The sequence below is a fragment of the Squalius cephalus genome, assembly GCF_949319135.1.
Source record: "Squalius cephalus genome assembly, chromosome: 1".
NCBI lineage: Eukaryota > Metazoa > Chordata > Actinopteri > Cypriniformes > Leuciscidae > Squalius > Squalius cephalus.
The window spans coordinates 26,113,569-26,131,230 of NC_137122.1; the positions used below are offsets into that span (position 1 = coordinate 26,113,569).

At 36.5% G+C, this 17,662-nt stretch overlaps 1 protein-coding gene across 1 annotated transcript; it reads left to right on the forward strand.

Annotated features, from left to right (window-relative positions):
* Nucleotides 1-225: 225 nt before the first annotated feature.
* Nucleotides 226-5,409, forward strand: LOC307157627 (cytochrome P450 2K1-like; the record flags this gene model as incomplete). Its single annotated transcript, XM_079869554.1, has 9 exons — nucleotides 226-429; nucleotides 505-667; nucleotides 2,877-3,026; nucleotides 3,131-3,291; nucleotides 3,385-3,564; nucleotides 4,272-4,413; nucleotides 4,542-4,726; nucleotides 4,806-4,947; nucleotides 5,137-5,409. The coding sequence occupies 9 exons, from the start codon at nucleotides 226-228 to the stop codon at nucleotides 5,322-5,324; spliced, it is 1,515 nt and encodes a 504-aa protein (XP_079725680.1). The 3' UTR covers nucleotides 5,325-5,409.
* Nucleotides 5,410-17,662: the final 12,253 nt, after the last annotated feature.

Consider the following 17,662-nt stretch of genomic DNA (forward strand, 5'->3'; position numbering starts at 1 on the left):
AATTGCACACTTGCTGCTTCTGTGGCTTTAGTACTTGAATGTATTGTTCATTTATTAATTGAAGGGTATCATGTATCTGGAAGCTGTGGCAGCCATAACAGCTCTGTATTCTCATGGCTACCTTGTTTTGAATGATACATTCTCCATGGATTCATTAGAGGTTCCTCCCATATGTATGCATCACAAGGGTTTGGATGCAGCAGAACATTTGTGCAGCCTTGAAAAATGGTTGTTGTTGAATCTATGCTACATTTTTCCAGCACAATTACATTACTGGGTGCTTTTCTTTTGTTATTGGTTTTTTATCGACTTTCCTGTGACTCCACATCTCAAAAAGAGGGAAAAGAGCCACCGGGACCCAAACCTCTGCCGCTGCTGGGGAACCTGCTGACCCTTGACCTCAAGAGACCCTTTGACACCCTTTGTGAGGTGAGAACTTGACATAGACACATTTCAACAATTATAGAAACATTTTTAATAGATGTCTTTCTTTGTGTCCTCCAGCTGTCCAGAAATTACGGGGATGTTTTCCAAGTGTTTTTGGGTCCTAAAAAAGTTGTGGTGCTAGCTGGACACAAAACTGTTAAAGAAGCTCTTGTGAACTACGCAGAAGAGTTTGGGGAGCGAGATATTACACCATCTTTCAGGATAATTACCGATGGTCATGGTAAGAATAAGTGAAAGCTGTGTTTTTGCATTTAAATCAGTTCTTAATTTACCATCCAAGGGCCAGATTTACTTACAGCCTGCGGCAGCGCAAACCCTTTTTTGGCATAAAAAACTACTCTCAGGATTGACTAAAGACACACAGTGAAAAATTAGCGCTGAAAAATGCGTGGGTACAGTTAATTTTGCAGCTGACCTTATTGCATATCCATTTGTAGGAGTTTCCCTTTCAGAAGGAAAATTTAAGAGAGGAGAGTATTTAAATGAATCATGCAAGATGATTTAATAAGGTTTACGCTCAACAATTTACTTGTATTTGCTCCATTATTTACCACCCAAAAAAAAGCATGTGTTAAACCATTTGAGCTGTTCTTGGTAGATTGTGTTGGTCATATGGAAATGATCCGGCTGTGTCTGTATTCTTCAATGTGTGCGTCATCAGTAGATCACATATAGAACTTTCCATTCTGTCTTTTTTGGGATTGCACTCTCATGCTAATTTGCCCAGATTAGTAAATCTGGCCCCAAGTGTGTTGAGTTCTATGCTGTTTGTTATATAGCATAAATTAAAGCTGTGATCATGTGCTGGCATCTCATTGTGTTGGTTAGTTTTTAGGGGCCAAGCACCAAAGGTGATCGTTGTCGTTCTTATTATTATTCTTCCACTCTGTAAGTCTATGGCACCACATAGAACTGCTTGTGGGAAAGTTATGAAATTTAGCACACAAATAGAGGACAGTCTGAACTGTCACCATAGCAAGTTTGGTGTCTCAAACTCAATCCCTCTAGCGCCACCAATTGTCCAAATTTGCACTTATGTTTATGTTAATAACATTTGAACCGTAAGGGCTAGAAACAAAATATATATTTTCTTTTGATTCCTTGGCTCAAGACGATTTGATCCCTATGACGTCATTAAAATATTTCTGCGATTTAAAATTTTCAGAAATATTTTGGCACAATTTTGGCCCAGTGCCTCCTAGTGGTATGAAAGTAGGTTCAAGGTCAAGGTTCAAGGTCAACTTTATTGTCAATTTCTTCACATATACCAGACATACAAAGAAATCGAAATTGCATTTCTCACTAATCAACCCACAGTAAAATAGAAATAGAAATAATAAAATACAATACACACAATTTTTTAAGAAAAACAAAATACTTAAAAACCAATACAGCAGAGAGTAAACTTCCTGTATTCTAGAAAGATAGTTCTATATACAAGAATTAGCAGCAACCCAGGTTTTAAAAGTATATATGAGAGGCAAAATATAGAATGACATAATATAATGGTGTAGATAAATAGAGATTATGGGGGGCGGGGTGTAAGAGAGGGGAGAGAGTTCAGTCGCCTGACAGCCTGACAGTCTGGTGGAACGAGCACGGAGGCTCCGATATCTTCTCCCAGAGGGCAGGAGGCTGAAAAAACTGTGCGCAGGATGGCTGATATCGCCCACAATCATGCTTACTTTGCGGGTAAGGCGGAGATTGTACATGTCCTGCAGGGAGGGAAGGGAGGCACCAAGTAGATATGTAGATATGAAGTAGATATGAAAAATGGCTATTTTTGCTTATAACTTCTGAACTCTTTGGCCAAAAATCTCATTAAGTTAGCTGCAGCATGAATCCTAATTTTCCCAACATATTCAAAAAAATGCTAATAACTTTTGATTGCATTAGCCTATTGTAATGAATTCAGACCTAATGATTCCATGGGTCATGCCGAGAACATAGATACCATATTTGGCCAAACTTCCTGTCATGATGCCAAAATTACTCAAAGCGCCAAAACGGATGTATCTCTGCAATGCTTTGGCACTTTGACACCAAACTTTGCTGGTGGTGTTATTACCACCTTATACTGACCACACCGCAATAATTTAGTCACAGCGCCACCTTGGTCAAAAATGATAAACCATTAAATTAAATGATTATACTTGTGATTTTTTCAGCCATTTTGCCTAAAATTATCTTAATATGTCTTTAATTGCTCATTGTTGCAGTTGGTCTGATGCTCCCAGCCATGTTGGCATGACTTCATTGTGCTTGGCCCTGATAATTGTCTCTTTGCAGCTATATTCTGCTTATTGTTGCTCTACTGCCACTGGAGTTTAGTGCAGCCAAATGCATAGTAAGAAAACGTCTGATTGGGAATTTCCCAGACTTTCTCATTTCTAGACTTGTGAACGGTTGGTTCTTTCTGTGTTGATCAGGAATCCTCTTTTCCAATGGAGAGAACTGGAGAGAGATGCGACGCTTCGCTCTCAGCAACCTGCGGGACTTCGGGATGGGCAAGAGAGGAAGTGAAGAGAAAATCATAGAGGAAATTCAGTATCTGAAAGGAGAGTTTGATAAGTTTGAAGGTACAAGCTAAAACACATTTATGGACATTTGCAATCATAGTTTATATGAGTTTATATATCTTAGTTTAAGGGTCCATTGAGAGACATTTGTTTGCTCTTCACAGGGAAACCATTCGACACAACACAGCCTGTGAACTACGCTGTGTCAAACATCATCTCATCTATTGTGTATGGCAGCAGATTTGAATACACAGACCCTCGATTCACAGAAATGGTCAACAGGGCAAATGAAAATATTCGAGTTAGTGGATCGGCTTCTATGATGGTATGGAAATATGTTTTACTGTATGTTTTTGGTGACTTCATTTAAAAAAAAAAAAATAATACATGCATTTTTTTTCTCTGTGTGTATTTGCAGATTTATAATATATTTCCGTGGTTGGGTCCATTCCTCAAAAGCAAAAGGATTATTGTACAAAATATGTTGAAAAATAGAGCAGAAATGATGAGGTTGATCACTGGACTGCTGGAGACTCTGAATCCACACGACAGCAGAGGGTTTGTCGACTCCTTTCTCATCCGCAAACAGAGCGAAGAGGTACAGAAATCACCTTTTTCCATAGAAATAAAGCAGGAACTAAAAAGTAATCATCAGCTTGTCTATAAAACTAATTTAAAAATAAACTATAAAACTAATAATAGTTTATAAAACTAATTTATTTATTTATTATGATTATTGAACTTAGTTATTAGAATAAAATGAAATATGAATATATTTGGGAACACTATAATAAGATTCCATTTTTTTTTTTTTTACCATTAGTTAACTACATTGTTTATCATAAACTAACAATTAAAAATACTTCTAAAGTGTGTAATTAATCGTATGTGATGTTATTTTCCATATTCACTTTGTTCAAATTAAAAGATATCTGCTAATATTATTTAATAGACCCAAAGTTAACATGAACTAAACATGAACTAACAATAAACAGTTGTATTGTTATTAACTAACATTAAAAAAAAGAATAATCTCTTGACTTTTTCAATCCTAATTGTATCATATGCCAAGGGTAAAAGTTCAGAAATGGGAAGTTTGCATGCCTATAACTCAAGAAATATTAAAGAGTAAACTACACCTAAATGAATTTCAATTTTTCAGTTTTCTAATTTATTTAGTTTTGAATGTATTTTGAATGTATTATAATTTGAATGTATTAAAATCAATGAAGAACTTAGAAATATTTTTTCTTTAGTATTTTATAAAAAGTATAAATTTGGATTTTGTGGATTTGTACTTGTCAGCAATCCTGCAAGAAGGACACACACTTTCACCAAGAGAATCTTCTTGTGACGGTGGGAAATCTGTTTGCTGCTGGTACTGACACGACAGGAACGACTCTGCGCTGGGGTTTGATGCTCATGGCCAAATACCCTCATATACAAGGTAAAAACACAGTAATTTAAAGTGTTTGTTCCCATGCTGATGTTTATTTGTGAAGTTTTTTTGTTTGTTTTTCTCACATCAGCTGAATTCATTTGATTCGTAAAACACAAAAATATGCCATAATGCAGATCGAGTTCATGAGGAGATTGACCGGGTGATCGGTGGACGTCAGCCAGTGGTGGATGACAGGAGGAGCCTACCGTATACAGATGCAGTGATTCATGAAACCCAGAGACTGGCCAACATAGTGCCCATGAATCTCCCTCATAAGACCAGCTGTGATGTTCACTTCAATGGATACTTCATCAAGAAGGTCAGTCAGAAGAATAAATATGTAGGCCTAGAAAAGATACTATGTGCATCTTGAACATTGTCTTTTCTCCATTTTCTAGGGTACCACTGTAGTTCCTCTGCTGACGTCTGTTTTGAAGGATCCAAATGAATGGGAGAAACCGAACAGCTTTTACCCAGAACACTTCCTGGATGAGAAGGGCCAGCTTGTCAAGAGAGATGCTTTCATGCCCTTTTCTGCAGGTACTGTATACACTCAACTCTAAACAGCAGTGTTTTGAAGAAATGAACATTTCTCTCTCTCTCTCTCTCTCTCTCTCTCTCTCTCTCTCTCTCTCTCTCTCTCTCTCTCTCTCTCTCTTTCTCTCTCTCTCTCTCTCTCTCTCTCTCTCTCTCTCTCTCTCTCTCTCTCTCTCTCTCTCTCTCTCTCAGGCCGAAGGGTTTGTTTGGGAGAGAGTTTGGCCAGGATGGAGCTCTTCCTGTTCTTCACTTCCCTCCTTCAGAGCTACCGCTTCACAACTCCACCTGGAGTGTCTGGAGATGATCTGGATCTCAAAGGAATAGTCGGGATCACGTTGAATCCGTCCCCACATAAGCTATGTGCGATCAGACGCTCCTGATACTGGATAATCAAAACCGAAACAAGATATTTTACATCATTTTAAATAAGAACTGGCATATTTTACTTGTTCGGAGTAAATTCAAAAACCTCATGAGAAAAGTGTAAAATCACTTCTCACTTTTGCATTGCATGAAACTCCTTGAGAAGCAGGTGCATGTATAATGTTTGTTCATTTTTTAATGTTAAAATATCAATTAAAAATATATGTTGTTTTTGTCATAGTCGCGTTCAGTTTTTTTTTTTTTTTTTTTCATTCATGACGTGTGTTCCCTTTGTTCTAGTTTCCCGCCACTCGTCAATCACCATGGATACTGACTACATTCATCGGTAACACTTTATTTCAATAGTCCACTTTAGACATTCTACTAACTATAAGTAACTTTGCAGCTACATGTCAACTAACTGTCATTAGAGGATTAGTAGATCACCACTTATCGTCAGGGTTTGAACCCTCGCGTGCGGTTGCATCTCGCTGCATACGAGGATTCCATCGGGCTTGAACGCTTCATTCAACTCTCCACATGCTTCGCCACTTGTATGCAGTCGTGTCTTAAAGAGCACCAAGACCAGCCACTCTCTCTTCACTCAAAAAAAAATTTGTGTCTAAACATAAGATTTATGTATTTGAATTGCATAACAAATTCCCATGCATTTGGATTACATAGTTTTAACATAAACCAATCAATACTCCTGAATGTGATTCATATGTTTAAGTCATACATAAATGAAACAGATAAGATTTATGTAATTGTATTAATAAACTGAATGTGATTTATATTTGTCAGTCATATGTAAATGAAACAGGTAAGATTTATGTAATAGTACACAGAAAAACGCCCATGTTAAATTAACACTGCTCAGTGTTCATATGTGTGCACACTACAGAGTTAAAGCGGTGTTGAAGTTAATGAGATAATTAAGTGATGATTGAGCATTAATTATGAACACCTGCTGTTAACAAGCAGAATCACTGAAGGAGAGAGAAACACAAGAACTACAACTGACTTCAGACACAGCCTTATGCTTTCTGTACACCTAAAGACTTTGAAAAGATTTAGAAAAGACTTTATAAGATTATCAGCTCACATCTAAAGACTTGGGGTTCACAGTTTTTAGTCTCAGACTAAAGATTTTACAAACATTGAATCTTGTAGTGACACTATTTACAAGACACAACTAGATTATATTAGCTTTTTATTCCCACCAAATTCCTCCTATCATGCTCAGCAGTGATTTAACAAAAATGGAGGAGAAGCAACTAAAGTTAGATATCAACATGTATCACATTATGTTGCATGATCCAAAATATTTCTGAAGGTAGGCCTACAGTGGTGGTATATAAGATAAGATCTCTCCTTCACACATTTGGGGTGAAGGAGTCTATCGCTAAAGGAGCTGCTCAGTGCAGTGATGGTGTTCTGCAGGGGGTGGGAGTCACTGTCCAAATTATGTGATTATCATCATTAAATAATAATTAAAATAATAATAATATGAACAATAAATTATCATTATTATTAAATTATATAAAGGCAACCAGTCATGTGAAAAAAATAGGACACCACGAAAGCCTGTCTATTTTTCAACATATGGACATGTAATAACAATTTGAACAATACTGAAGGACCCAGTGATTTAACTAAACTATTTAAAAATAAGGAAGGCCTTTTTAAGACTCTCTGTGAAATGTAATTTTAAAAGAATGCATTTTTTGAGGAGGAATAAATTAGGACAAATAATAAATTTGAGGGTACATAACCCCCATATATTTCCCCCACACTGCTTATGAGTGTGGAAAAGGATTTAAAAAGATATCAAAGGACTTTGACATCAGCCATTCCACAATTTTACCTCACTGAAGTAATTTCAACAACATCACTAGTTATTAGGGGTCCTAATTTTATCCTCCATTAAAATAGGCATTTTTATGCATTTTTTAGTTTGATGAGTAAAAATATGTTAATTTATATTGTTTAATTACAATGAATCACTTTCTTTTCCAGGAATGAAAAAAAAAAATCAAATTAGACATTGTTATGTGAACATTTCTTAATAAAGAGTTGACTATTTAATGGGATGACCTAACTTTTTCACATGACTGTATATGGGGGTTATGAATCTATATCATTATATGATGAGAACAATAGTTTGAACTAAATATCTTGAAAGGGTATAATTTTAAATGCTGTGTTGAAATTATGAACAAGTGTTTCACAGTGAATATTCGAGGGTACATAATACAAGAAAAGATACCTATAGAATACAGAGAATGGACAATACTCACAGCAAGGGTAGCGAATTTATTGGTTGTTGATTGTTTTACGTCACTATGACTACGCTAAGACTTGCGATAATATCAAACATGTTTGATATGAAAGACTAGAGAAAGACTGGCATAAATCGGGTCGCCGACTGCAGATTATCACCTCACATTTAACGATCGAGACGACGGGAGCGCGCCGAGACTCCAGTAAGATTCCTAAAAAATGCCGGTCTTTAGTCTGGGACTGTGAAAATCCTTTGGTGTACGCCCGGCATTAGATTGACATCAACTGAAGAGAAAAGAAGACATTAAATCTGTGAAGATCTCAGCAGAGGAGGATTAAACAACTCCACAAACAGCATTACCAGCTTTACTTATTACTAACCAGGGGTGCGTTTCCCGAAAGCATCGTTGGCCAACTATGGTCGCAAGTTCATCGCAATGTCCATTGAACTCTATTGGTAACGACGGAACTTGCGACCATAGTTGGCCAACGATGCTTTCGGGAAACGCACCCCAGACTGACTTTATTTCATTTCCGTTTGAATTAAATCAATAGTTGTATTTTAAAGTCACCATGATGGTGGTTAGCGTTTGCTTTAGTTGGGCTCTTGACCATTGACTCTTTAATATAACATTTTCTCTGGCTGCTATAATTATGTGTTTATAAAACACATTTGTTGCAGCAAAAAAGCCATGAGAAAAAGAGATCAGGTGATGTTGGCTGTTTATTGATGATGATGACGACAAAGTCATCATCATGTAATTGCCTCATTCGCTGATCTTGTTCAGTGTCTAATGCTTTTTAATATTGTTTTATTCATAACAGAAGCCATTTTGATTTTACAGCATGAAATCTAACAGCGTTGTTTATAAAACAAAATTTTTTTTTTTTTTTTTTTAATAGTTAGTGCACAAAAACCTTTCATCTATGGCATTACTTAGACTCACACAGACATCAAGAAACAGCATATGAATCTCAACAATGGTGACAAAAGATACAAAAAATCCTGATGCATAATTTATTAATGCCGCAATGCATGCTGGGAGATATTGGTGAGTTTTGATTGGTGGTACCCAGCATGCACTGCAGCATGAAGCATTTCATTGATTGTCACCATTGTTGAGAGTCATACACTGATTCTTGATGTCTCAGTAATAATGTAGAAGAGAAAGTTTAATGCACTAAATGTTTTTAAATTCTTTATATTATTTGATTAACTGTTGGATCTAATGCTGTCAGGTCACACAGCTACTAAAATACATAAAACAAAATCACATAACCCCAATAATCAAAGCATTAGACACTGAAAAAGATAAGTGATTCAGGCCACAATATGATGATTACACCTTCATCAATAAACAGCCAATATCACTTGATCTCTTTTTCTCTTGGCTTTTTCGCTGCAACAAATGTGTTTTATAAACACATAATTATAGCAGTCAGAGAAAATGTTATATTAAAGAGTCAATGGTCAAGAGCCCAACTAAAGCAAACGCTAACCACCATCATGGTGACTTTAAAATACAACTATTGATTTCATTCAAACGGAAATGTAATAAAGTCAGTCTGGTTAGTAATAAGTGAAGCTGGTAATGCTGTTTGTGGAGTTGTTTAATCCTCCTCTGCTGAGATCTTCACAGATTTAATGTCTTCTTTTCTCTTCAGTTGATTTCATCTTAGACTGTGTCTGAAGTCGGTTGTAGTTATTGTGTTTCTCTCTCCTTCAGTGATTCTGCTTGTTAACAGCAGGTGTTCATAATTAATGCTCAATCATCAGTTAATTATCTCATTAACTTCAAGACCGCTTTAACTCTGTAGTGTGCACACATATGAACACTGAGCAGTGTTAATTTAACATGGGCGTTTTTCTGTGTACTATTACATAAATCTTACCTGTTTCATTTACATATGACTGACAAATATAAATCACATTCAGTTTATTAATACAATTACATAAATCTTATCTGTTTCATTTAGATATGACTTAAAAATATGAATCACATTCAGATTATTGATTGGTTTATGTTAAAACTATGTAATCCAAATGCATGGGAATTTGTTATGCAATTCAAATACATAAATCTTATTTTTAGACACAATTTTTTTTTTGAGTGTTCCACCCCTCCACCGACCTGAGTCCATCAGCCCTCCAGAACCAGCCCACGAAGCCATGCAGCTGGATAGCGCACGGTTGACTCGCGCTGAACGTTAGAGACGGCTGATCCAGAGTCTGTGCCTTTATTGTGGTTCCTGTGAACACTTCATCTCTAGATGCCCTATTCTTCCTCCTCGTCCGATGGTGAGTGCTATAATTCCTTCGATAGATATAATGAAACCACTCACTACATTTGTGAACCTAACTGCTGCCGATGTTACTATTCCAGTCTTGGCCTTCTCGACTCGGGGTCAGCAGGCAATTTCATCTCCGGCGCCCTCTGCCGTCAGCCCAAGCTCAAGTTTACCGCCACGCAATCCATCTATCAAGTCAACTCAATAACTGGCAGACCTCTCAGCCGGAAGCGGGTGAGTCTCTGTGCTGGACCCATTCAGCTTCAAGTTGGACTCCTACATGTGGAACAACAATATTTGCTGGTTCTGGAGGAATCCACCGCTGATGTGATTCTTTATTTTATTCTGTATTTTTACATTTGGGCTTATAAACCATATGTAATGGAGATGGAACACCATGTGTTTGGTATCTATGGATTCAGAAGATCCTTAGCTAACATAAGAATGCATGTAATGTGTTTATAAAGGAAGTATGAGTAAAAAATGTACAATAAACTAGAGAATTTCAAAAACGAAAATTTTATTTTAGTAATTTATTACTGAAAATCACACCTCACACAACTATAGTGAACAGTTTTTGAACAAAAAATATATTTTTCAAACCCTTTGCTAGACAGATATTTGTAATTGTTCAATCAAAAGTGTAAAGAACAATTAAATAATGAACTTTATATACAGCGTTTTTTCAAAAAGCTGTCAGCTTCGGATTTCTCCTCGTCACTTTCCAGCAAGGCACACCTGTCGGATTCTGTAGTCGAGCGCAGTTGCTCTCCACTGACTGCGCTGATCAAAAGCATGATGGGAAACGACTTGCTGACGACACAGCTTAATGTTTATTGGTTTAAACAACCGTGATGTATTGTTCTCTTTTAAAATGTTTGATTTTAAAACTCTGATATCATGTTTTATGTGTATACGTTATGTGTGAATATTCCCAAACTATCTAACAGTGCGATCTCTATGGGTTATGCAATGTAATTTTTATTAAAAAAAGAAAAGAAAAAACACATGTCTGTATTAAAGAAAAAAAGACTAATAAACATATTTGGAATGGAATTTAATAAGTAGGCTACTTTGGGTGTCTTGTTCATTATATTTATTTTCATATAAAAGCAACTGAACTTAAATTCCATCCAGTTTAATAGCAACACTGTGCACGAGCGTGAATCCCGTGAATCCCGCGATATCCATATTTGATCTCACAGGTGTCAGATCCACTGCGAGAAGAGAGAACTGTCCGGCTTGCCTGCGTTTTTTTCACTCCTCCTCTAACTGCAGCCGCCTACTCTCGACTACATTTCAGGCGAGGCAAGGCGCATCTCAAACAAGCCTATTGTTTAGAGCTTGTTCTGAGGTAAATCTTTTACTGCTTGCCATCATACAAGTGCTAAAACAATAAAATAATAATGCTATAATTGCTAATATGCTATAAATATTAAATATTGCTAATATATATAAATATTATAATCGTTCTGTCTCTCTCTCATATAAATCTCTGTGTGTAATACTCCGCTCTGTTTGCTGTCTGTCTCCTTCTCCACTCGACGTTGTTTGCGTCATATCATTTACTAGTACCACCCCTTGCAAGGCTACAGTACAGAGTCCTCTGATTAGCTAGATTATGTCATGGTAACCTTCCTCTGATTGGGTAAGAAAAATATTCCTCCCAGCGGCAATTTTTCCATTGGTCTTTGCGCGTGGAATATTCCTAACAACATCGATTTCATTGGCCGTATAGGCCTACACAGTGGTATTACGCAAAAAGGAAGTGTGTATAGAGCTGGTAAGTCCCGCCCATCCGTAAAACCCCAAGTGGAAGGGGAGGAAGACGGCAAAAAAGACCACATCTCAACAAAATAATAGTGGGCGTGCCAAGATGGCGACCGTGTAAGGTATCTTTTAATGAGCGCCTGCATAAAAGTTAAAATATATTTGGAAAAACTGGCCAACCAGCATACAAACGAAGGTACAGACGAACTGAACCGTAGGCCCGCGTAACAATCTACTGCAACCTAATGTCGAGTCGTGGAAGGAAAAGACTAGGCCTACATAACGTCCAAAACGACATCCCTGAGGTCCAAGGTAATGCTAGTCTGATAGCACCGTGTCACGACTACAGCAGCATGTCGACACTAACAGTTGTATCCGAAGAGTTCCCTGTACTACCTGTAACCCCATGCAAGTCCCCGGCTGCGAAAAAGGTTCTTTACGGACCGGGAGATGAATCTGCAGAGGATAATATTGTCATCCACACCTTGTCCAAACTCATTAATGAGCGAGCAGATTCGTTGGAAAAGAAAATAGACGGTAATACTCTGAAAATAGAGGGCCTGAAGAAAACGTTGGACTTTGCGTGCAATGAGATTAAAGACACACAGAGGAGAGTAGAAAATGTCGACGCTCGACTAAAAAAAGAAGAACAAAAGTTGTCTAAGCTCCAAACGCAAGTCTTTGATATGGAATCATATGGCAGAAGGTGGAATCTAAAGCTCTACGGACTTCAAGAAAGCCAGAATGAAAACGTCAAGAAGAAGGTGATGGAGCTATGCGAAACTATCCTCCCAGAAGAAAAACCCAAAGCTGCCGAGGCCGTCGACATCGCACATCGCCTTGGGAAATCGGGGCAAATAAAGCCAAGAGCCATCATCATCCGGTTCTCTCTCCGATCCTACAGAGATGCACTCTGGAAGGCTGCAAAAAACCACCCATTCCTGCGTGACAACAAGCTCCGTTTCGCCGAAGATTTATCACAGACGACCAAAGAGGCAAGAATGAAGTTCTGGCCTGAGATAAAGAAGGCGCGAAGTGAAGGAAAGTCTGCTTTCTACGTCGGTGCGCGTGCGTTTATCGATGGACGAGAGCTGACCTGACCTGACTGTAATTTGCAATGAGGTGGCTACCCCTTGCCTTTAAGACTATAATGTTTCCTGAAACTGCGAGTTTCTTACAAGTTCAATGTTTGGATATTTTCAGGTTCAAGGCCTACAGGTATGTTTGTACAGTTGGTCTATATCTGTCTCCAGCCTGGGTTCATATTTGGCTACGTTTTTCCTGATTATTCTATTGCGATCATGCAGTGTAGCTCAGTGTTTCGATTTCTGATTCTCGTTGTATATCTCGAGTTAATTCTCTAAGCATTTCATTTTCAATATTTTCGTTAAACGCCAGGGGTCTAAGAAATATCACTAAACGTAAAGCTCTATTTTTATTTGCAAAACAGCAGAACACAGATTTATGTTTTTATCAAGAATCTCATTCGGTTTCAAAGGATGTTAATTTTTGGAGAAGTCAGTGGGGTTTTGATTTATGGTTCTCTCATTGTAGCGAAAGATCAGCAGGTGTGTTAAATTTAAAACATAGGTTTAATGGCAATATTATACATACAGACACAGACTCAAAGGGTCATTTCATCTGTCAAATTATAGATTACAATAAGGTCATTATTATTGTTTTAAATGTTTATGGGTACAACTCAAGTGCAGAGAACATTCAAATGTTTGTGGAAATAGAAAGCAAACTTCAACATTGGTTACTTAAATTCCCTAACGCTCTAATAGTATTAGGGGGTGACTTCAATGAGGTTTTAAATCCTCAAATAGATAGATGGCCACATGTGTGCAGTAATAAAAACAGTTTTCTAAAACCTTTCATGGATAAATTTCAATTGGTAGATATATCGAGAGTTAAATTTCCTGATACAGTTATGTTCACCTGGAATAACAAAGATCTTACAAGGCTTTCCCGTATTGACTTTTGGTTAGTCTCAAAGAGCCTTAAAGAACAAGATATCACAGTGAATATTTTACCATGTCCATTTAGTGACCATAAAGCTATATCGATTTCAATTAATTTATTCCCCTCAAATAGTCATATTAAAGCCAATTATTGGAAACTAAACAACTCTTTACTTAGTCATCAAGAAGTGAAAGACAATATAACTCGGTTAATTACGCATTTCTTCACAAAAGCCAAACAGGAGCAGTCGTTTTGTCTAAACTGGGAACTTTTTAAATATGAGACCTCAAAATATCTTAGGAAGTCTGGAAGTAACCTTGCTAAGATTAGGGCTTCTGAGGAACAGAATATAATTTCCAAAATTTCGTTGCTTACTCAGATGTCTCCAGACTTGCTAACAGAAGAGAACAAAATTGAATTATCTAACTTGCAGGAGAACCTGGATGGGGTGTATAGAAGGAGGGCTGCAGGTGCTTTCGTCAGGTCACGAAGACAATGGCTAGAGGAAGGAGAGCAGAACTCTGCTTATTTTTTTAATTTGGAAAAGTATAGGGCCAAATTGAACACTATTAATGAACTTCAAATCAATGACACTATAACTGATGATCCGAAGCTTATCTCAGAGTTTTGCGCCACCTTTTATAAGGCACTATATACAACGAATTACTCAGAATGTGATGCGCTAAATTTCGTGGATTCTCTACAGAATATTCCTAAACTCTCCGTGTCAGAAAAAGATGCATGTGATTTCCCTCTTTCTCTAACGGAGGTTAAGAACTGTATAAATGGGTTGAAGGATAATAAATCACCGGGAACAGATGGGTTAAGTTCTGAATTCTATAAGTTATTTTCTTTAGAATTGGCACCCTTTTTATTGCAAGTATTCAATGAGAGTTTATCAGCTAATGTATTGCCATGGAGTATGACTCAGGGTTTAATAACCTTAATTCCAAAACCAAATAAAAACGTACTTCTAATAGATAATTGGCGCCCGATCTGCTTATTAAACAATGATTACAAAATATTGGCCATCATCTTTGCCAAAAGAATTAAAGTTGTGCTAGCATCCATTATAGATGAGGCTCAATCAGGGTTTATGCCCAACAGACATATTTCTGACAATATTAGGCTGGTTTTAGACCTTATTGATTACTCAGACTTAATTTCGGAAGAGAGTTTTATTTTTTTTCTTGATTTCCGCAAAGCCTTTGACACCGTGGAGCACAATTTTCTTTATCTTTCTCTTAAAAAATTTGGTTTCGGTGACTTTTTCTGTAATGCTATAAAAACCCTCTACACTAATGCGAACTGCTCTATAAAGCTTAAACATGGCTCTTCGGCTAGATTTGATGTACAGAGGGGTATCCGCCAAGGATGCCCTATCTCGCCTTATTTGTTTCTACTTGCGGCCCAACTTCTATGCACCTACATTAAATCAAGCACCTTACAAGGTATCACCATAGCTAATAAAACTATTATTATTAGTCAGCTGGCAGATGATACCACATTGTTTCTAAAGAACAAATTACAAATTCCTGTTGTCACTAGCCTCATGGAATCCTTTTCAATGGCGTCTGGGCTCCATTTGAATTTGAAGAAATGTGAACTATTAGCTATTAAAGATTGTAATGTTGACTCAATTATGAATATTCCTGTTAAAAATTCTGTAGTTTATCTTGGAGTTACTATAAACAAACATGATATTCTCAGGTGCTCAGTTAACTTTTCCCCAATTATTGAAAAAACTAAAAAAAAATTAAACCAATGGCTTCTTCGTGACTTGTCTTTAAGGGGCAGAATCTTACTCTCTAAGGCAGAGGGAATCTCTAGATTAACGTATGCAGCTCTCTCGTTAAGTGTAGATACGCAGACATGCAAAGCTATAGACAAGATTCTGTATGACTTTGTATGGAAAAACCGCACCCATTATGTGAGAAAGTCAGTCTTAATGAATGAATACTGCAAGGGTGGCCTTAATTTTTTAGATTTCTCCACACTGAACCACACCTTTAAAATAAATTGGATTAGGCGTTTTCTTCGGTGTCCAACGTCTCTGTGGAACTTTATCCCACATCATATTTTCACATCACTCGGTGGTCTCAATTTTGTTTTATTGTGCAACTATAATATTGACAAGATTCCAATCAAACTTGCTTCTTTCCACAAACAAATGCTTCTGGCATGGTCAATGATTTACAAACACAATTTTAGCCCTCATAGATTCTACATATGGAACAATAAGCATATTTTATTTAAAAACAAATCACTTTTTTTAAAACAATGGTTTGAAAGCAATATTGTTTTGGTTGGCCAGTTGTTTAATCAGGATGGTCGACTTTATTCTTACTCTGAATTTCTCACTACATTTGGCATTCCTGTTACCCCAAAGGATTTTTCAGTTGTCTTTGATGCCATCCCTACAGGTGTAATATCGTTATTTAGAGGCGTTATGGGAAATGACAATCCCCCTGTATTAGGGAATGTTTTGGAAACATATATTGGTAAAAGCTGTTTTTCAGTTCAGAGTAAAAGTGTAAATAAAAACATTCGCCGATCTTTCCAGCAAGAAATTATCACTGTTCCATCATCAGTGCCATATTGGTCTAATTTTGTTGGTGATATGTGTTGGAATAAAGTATGGCTGCTGCCGCATAAGTTTTTTTTAACTAATAAAGTTAAAGAAATTTCATTTAAGATGCTTCATAGATTTTACCCAACTAATCATTACCTACAGAAGCTTAAAAAAGATATTGATGTTAATTGCTCCTTTTGTGGTGATCAAAGAGAAACACTTGTACACCTATTTTGGATGTGTCCTCATACTAGGCTGCTTTGGAGTAAACTAAGTAAATATATTGCCAACCATATTTATCTTGACTTTACGCTGAAATGGGAAAATGTACTGTTTGGTTTTGTTACCCATGACATGAACTTTACCTCTGAGTTTTATCTAATTAATCTAATTATTATTTTGACCAAGTTTTACATTCATAAATCGAAATTCCAGAATAAGAAACCTACCTTTATTGAACTTTCTGTTAATATAAAACAATACATCTCCTCCATTTCTTGCTCTACGAATAAGAAAGCTGTTAGGTCACATACAATGTTTTTGCTTTACAATGCATTTGTATGATTTATGTATTTTTATTTTCTTCTTTTATTGTATGTTATTTTAGTTGTCTTCTCCCCTGGCGTGATTGTTACTGTTTTGTACACAAAAAATTGTACTTGATGTACTTGTTTTTTGATGTTTAATAAAAAAAAAAAAAAAGACCACATCTCTCTATCATTAATAGTTTTTAAGATAATTACACATTTATAAAAGTATGCCATTTTGGGTGGTACCGCCCAATCCGTCCCGAGAGGGTTAATTTAACACTGGGGATTTTGCTGTGTGGCACGTTAAGTATCTTGTTCTGTATTGTTTAAATAAACCATCTTTTTCTTCATCTTCCTTGGATTATCGCATTACAGTTTTCACACAAAATGAACCTCCTTTAACAAGATTACTTAAGAGGCACAACTATGTAAGATAAGATTCAAAGTTAAGTTTGAAATAAATTAAAAAAACACAAACTTCAAGACATTTTTGAAAATAAACTTTTTGCTTCATGTAATTTTGTTTCTCACTTATCTCATCAATGCAAAAAATTTGAGTTGTGACATAACTAACTAAGCCATGCTATCCAGCCTGCTGAAAATGAGCCTGTTTACTAATAGATACATATTTATTAAATTGTTTCTGATATGCTGGAACAAAACAAAATGTCTTGCAAGATTAAATTATGTTAATCTTTGCAATTTGCCAGATCTTAAGCAATTAATCCACATAAATGACAACATATTTGATGTACAAAAGCTTTGTCAATGATTCTTTTTTTTCTGTACCTATTAGTTCAATAATAAAAAATAGTATACTTGAAAAATATAACTGTTTCTTTAACTGTAATCTACTGTGCATTTACACCATGATTTACACCAACAACATTGGATTGTGTCCTAGTTTTTGACAGTCTCCACCTCCAAGACCAGAAGTACCCACTCC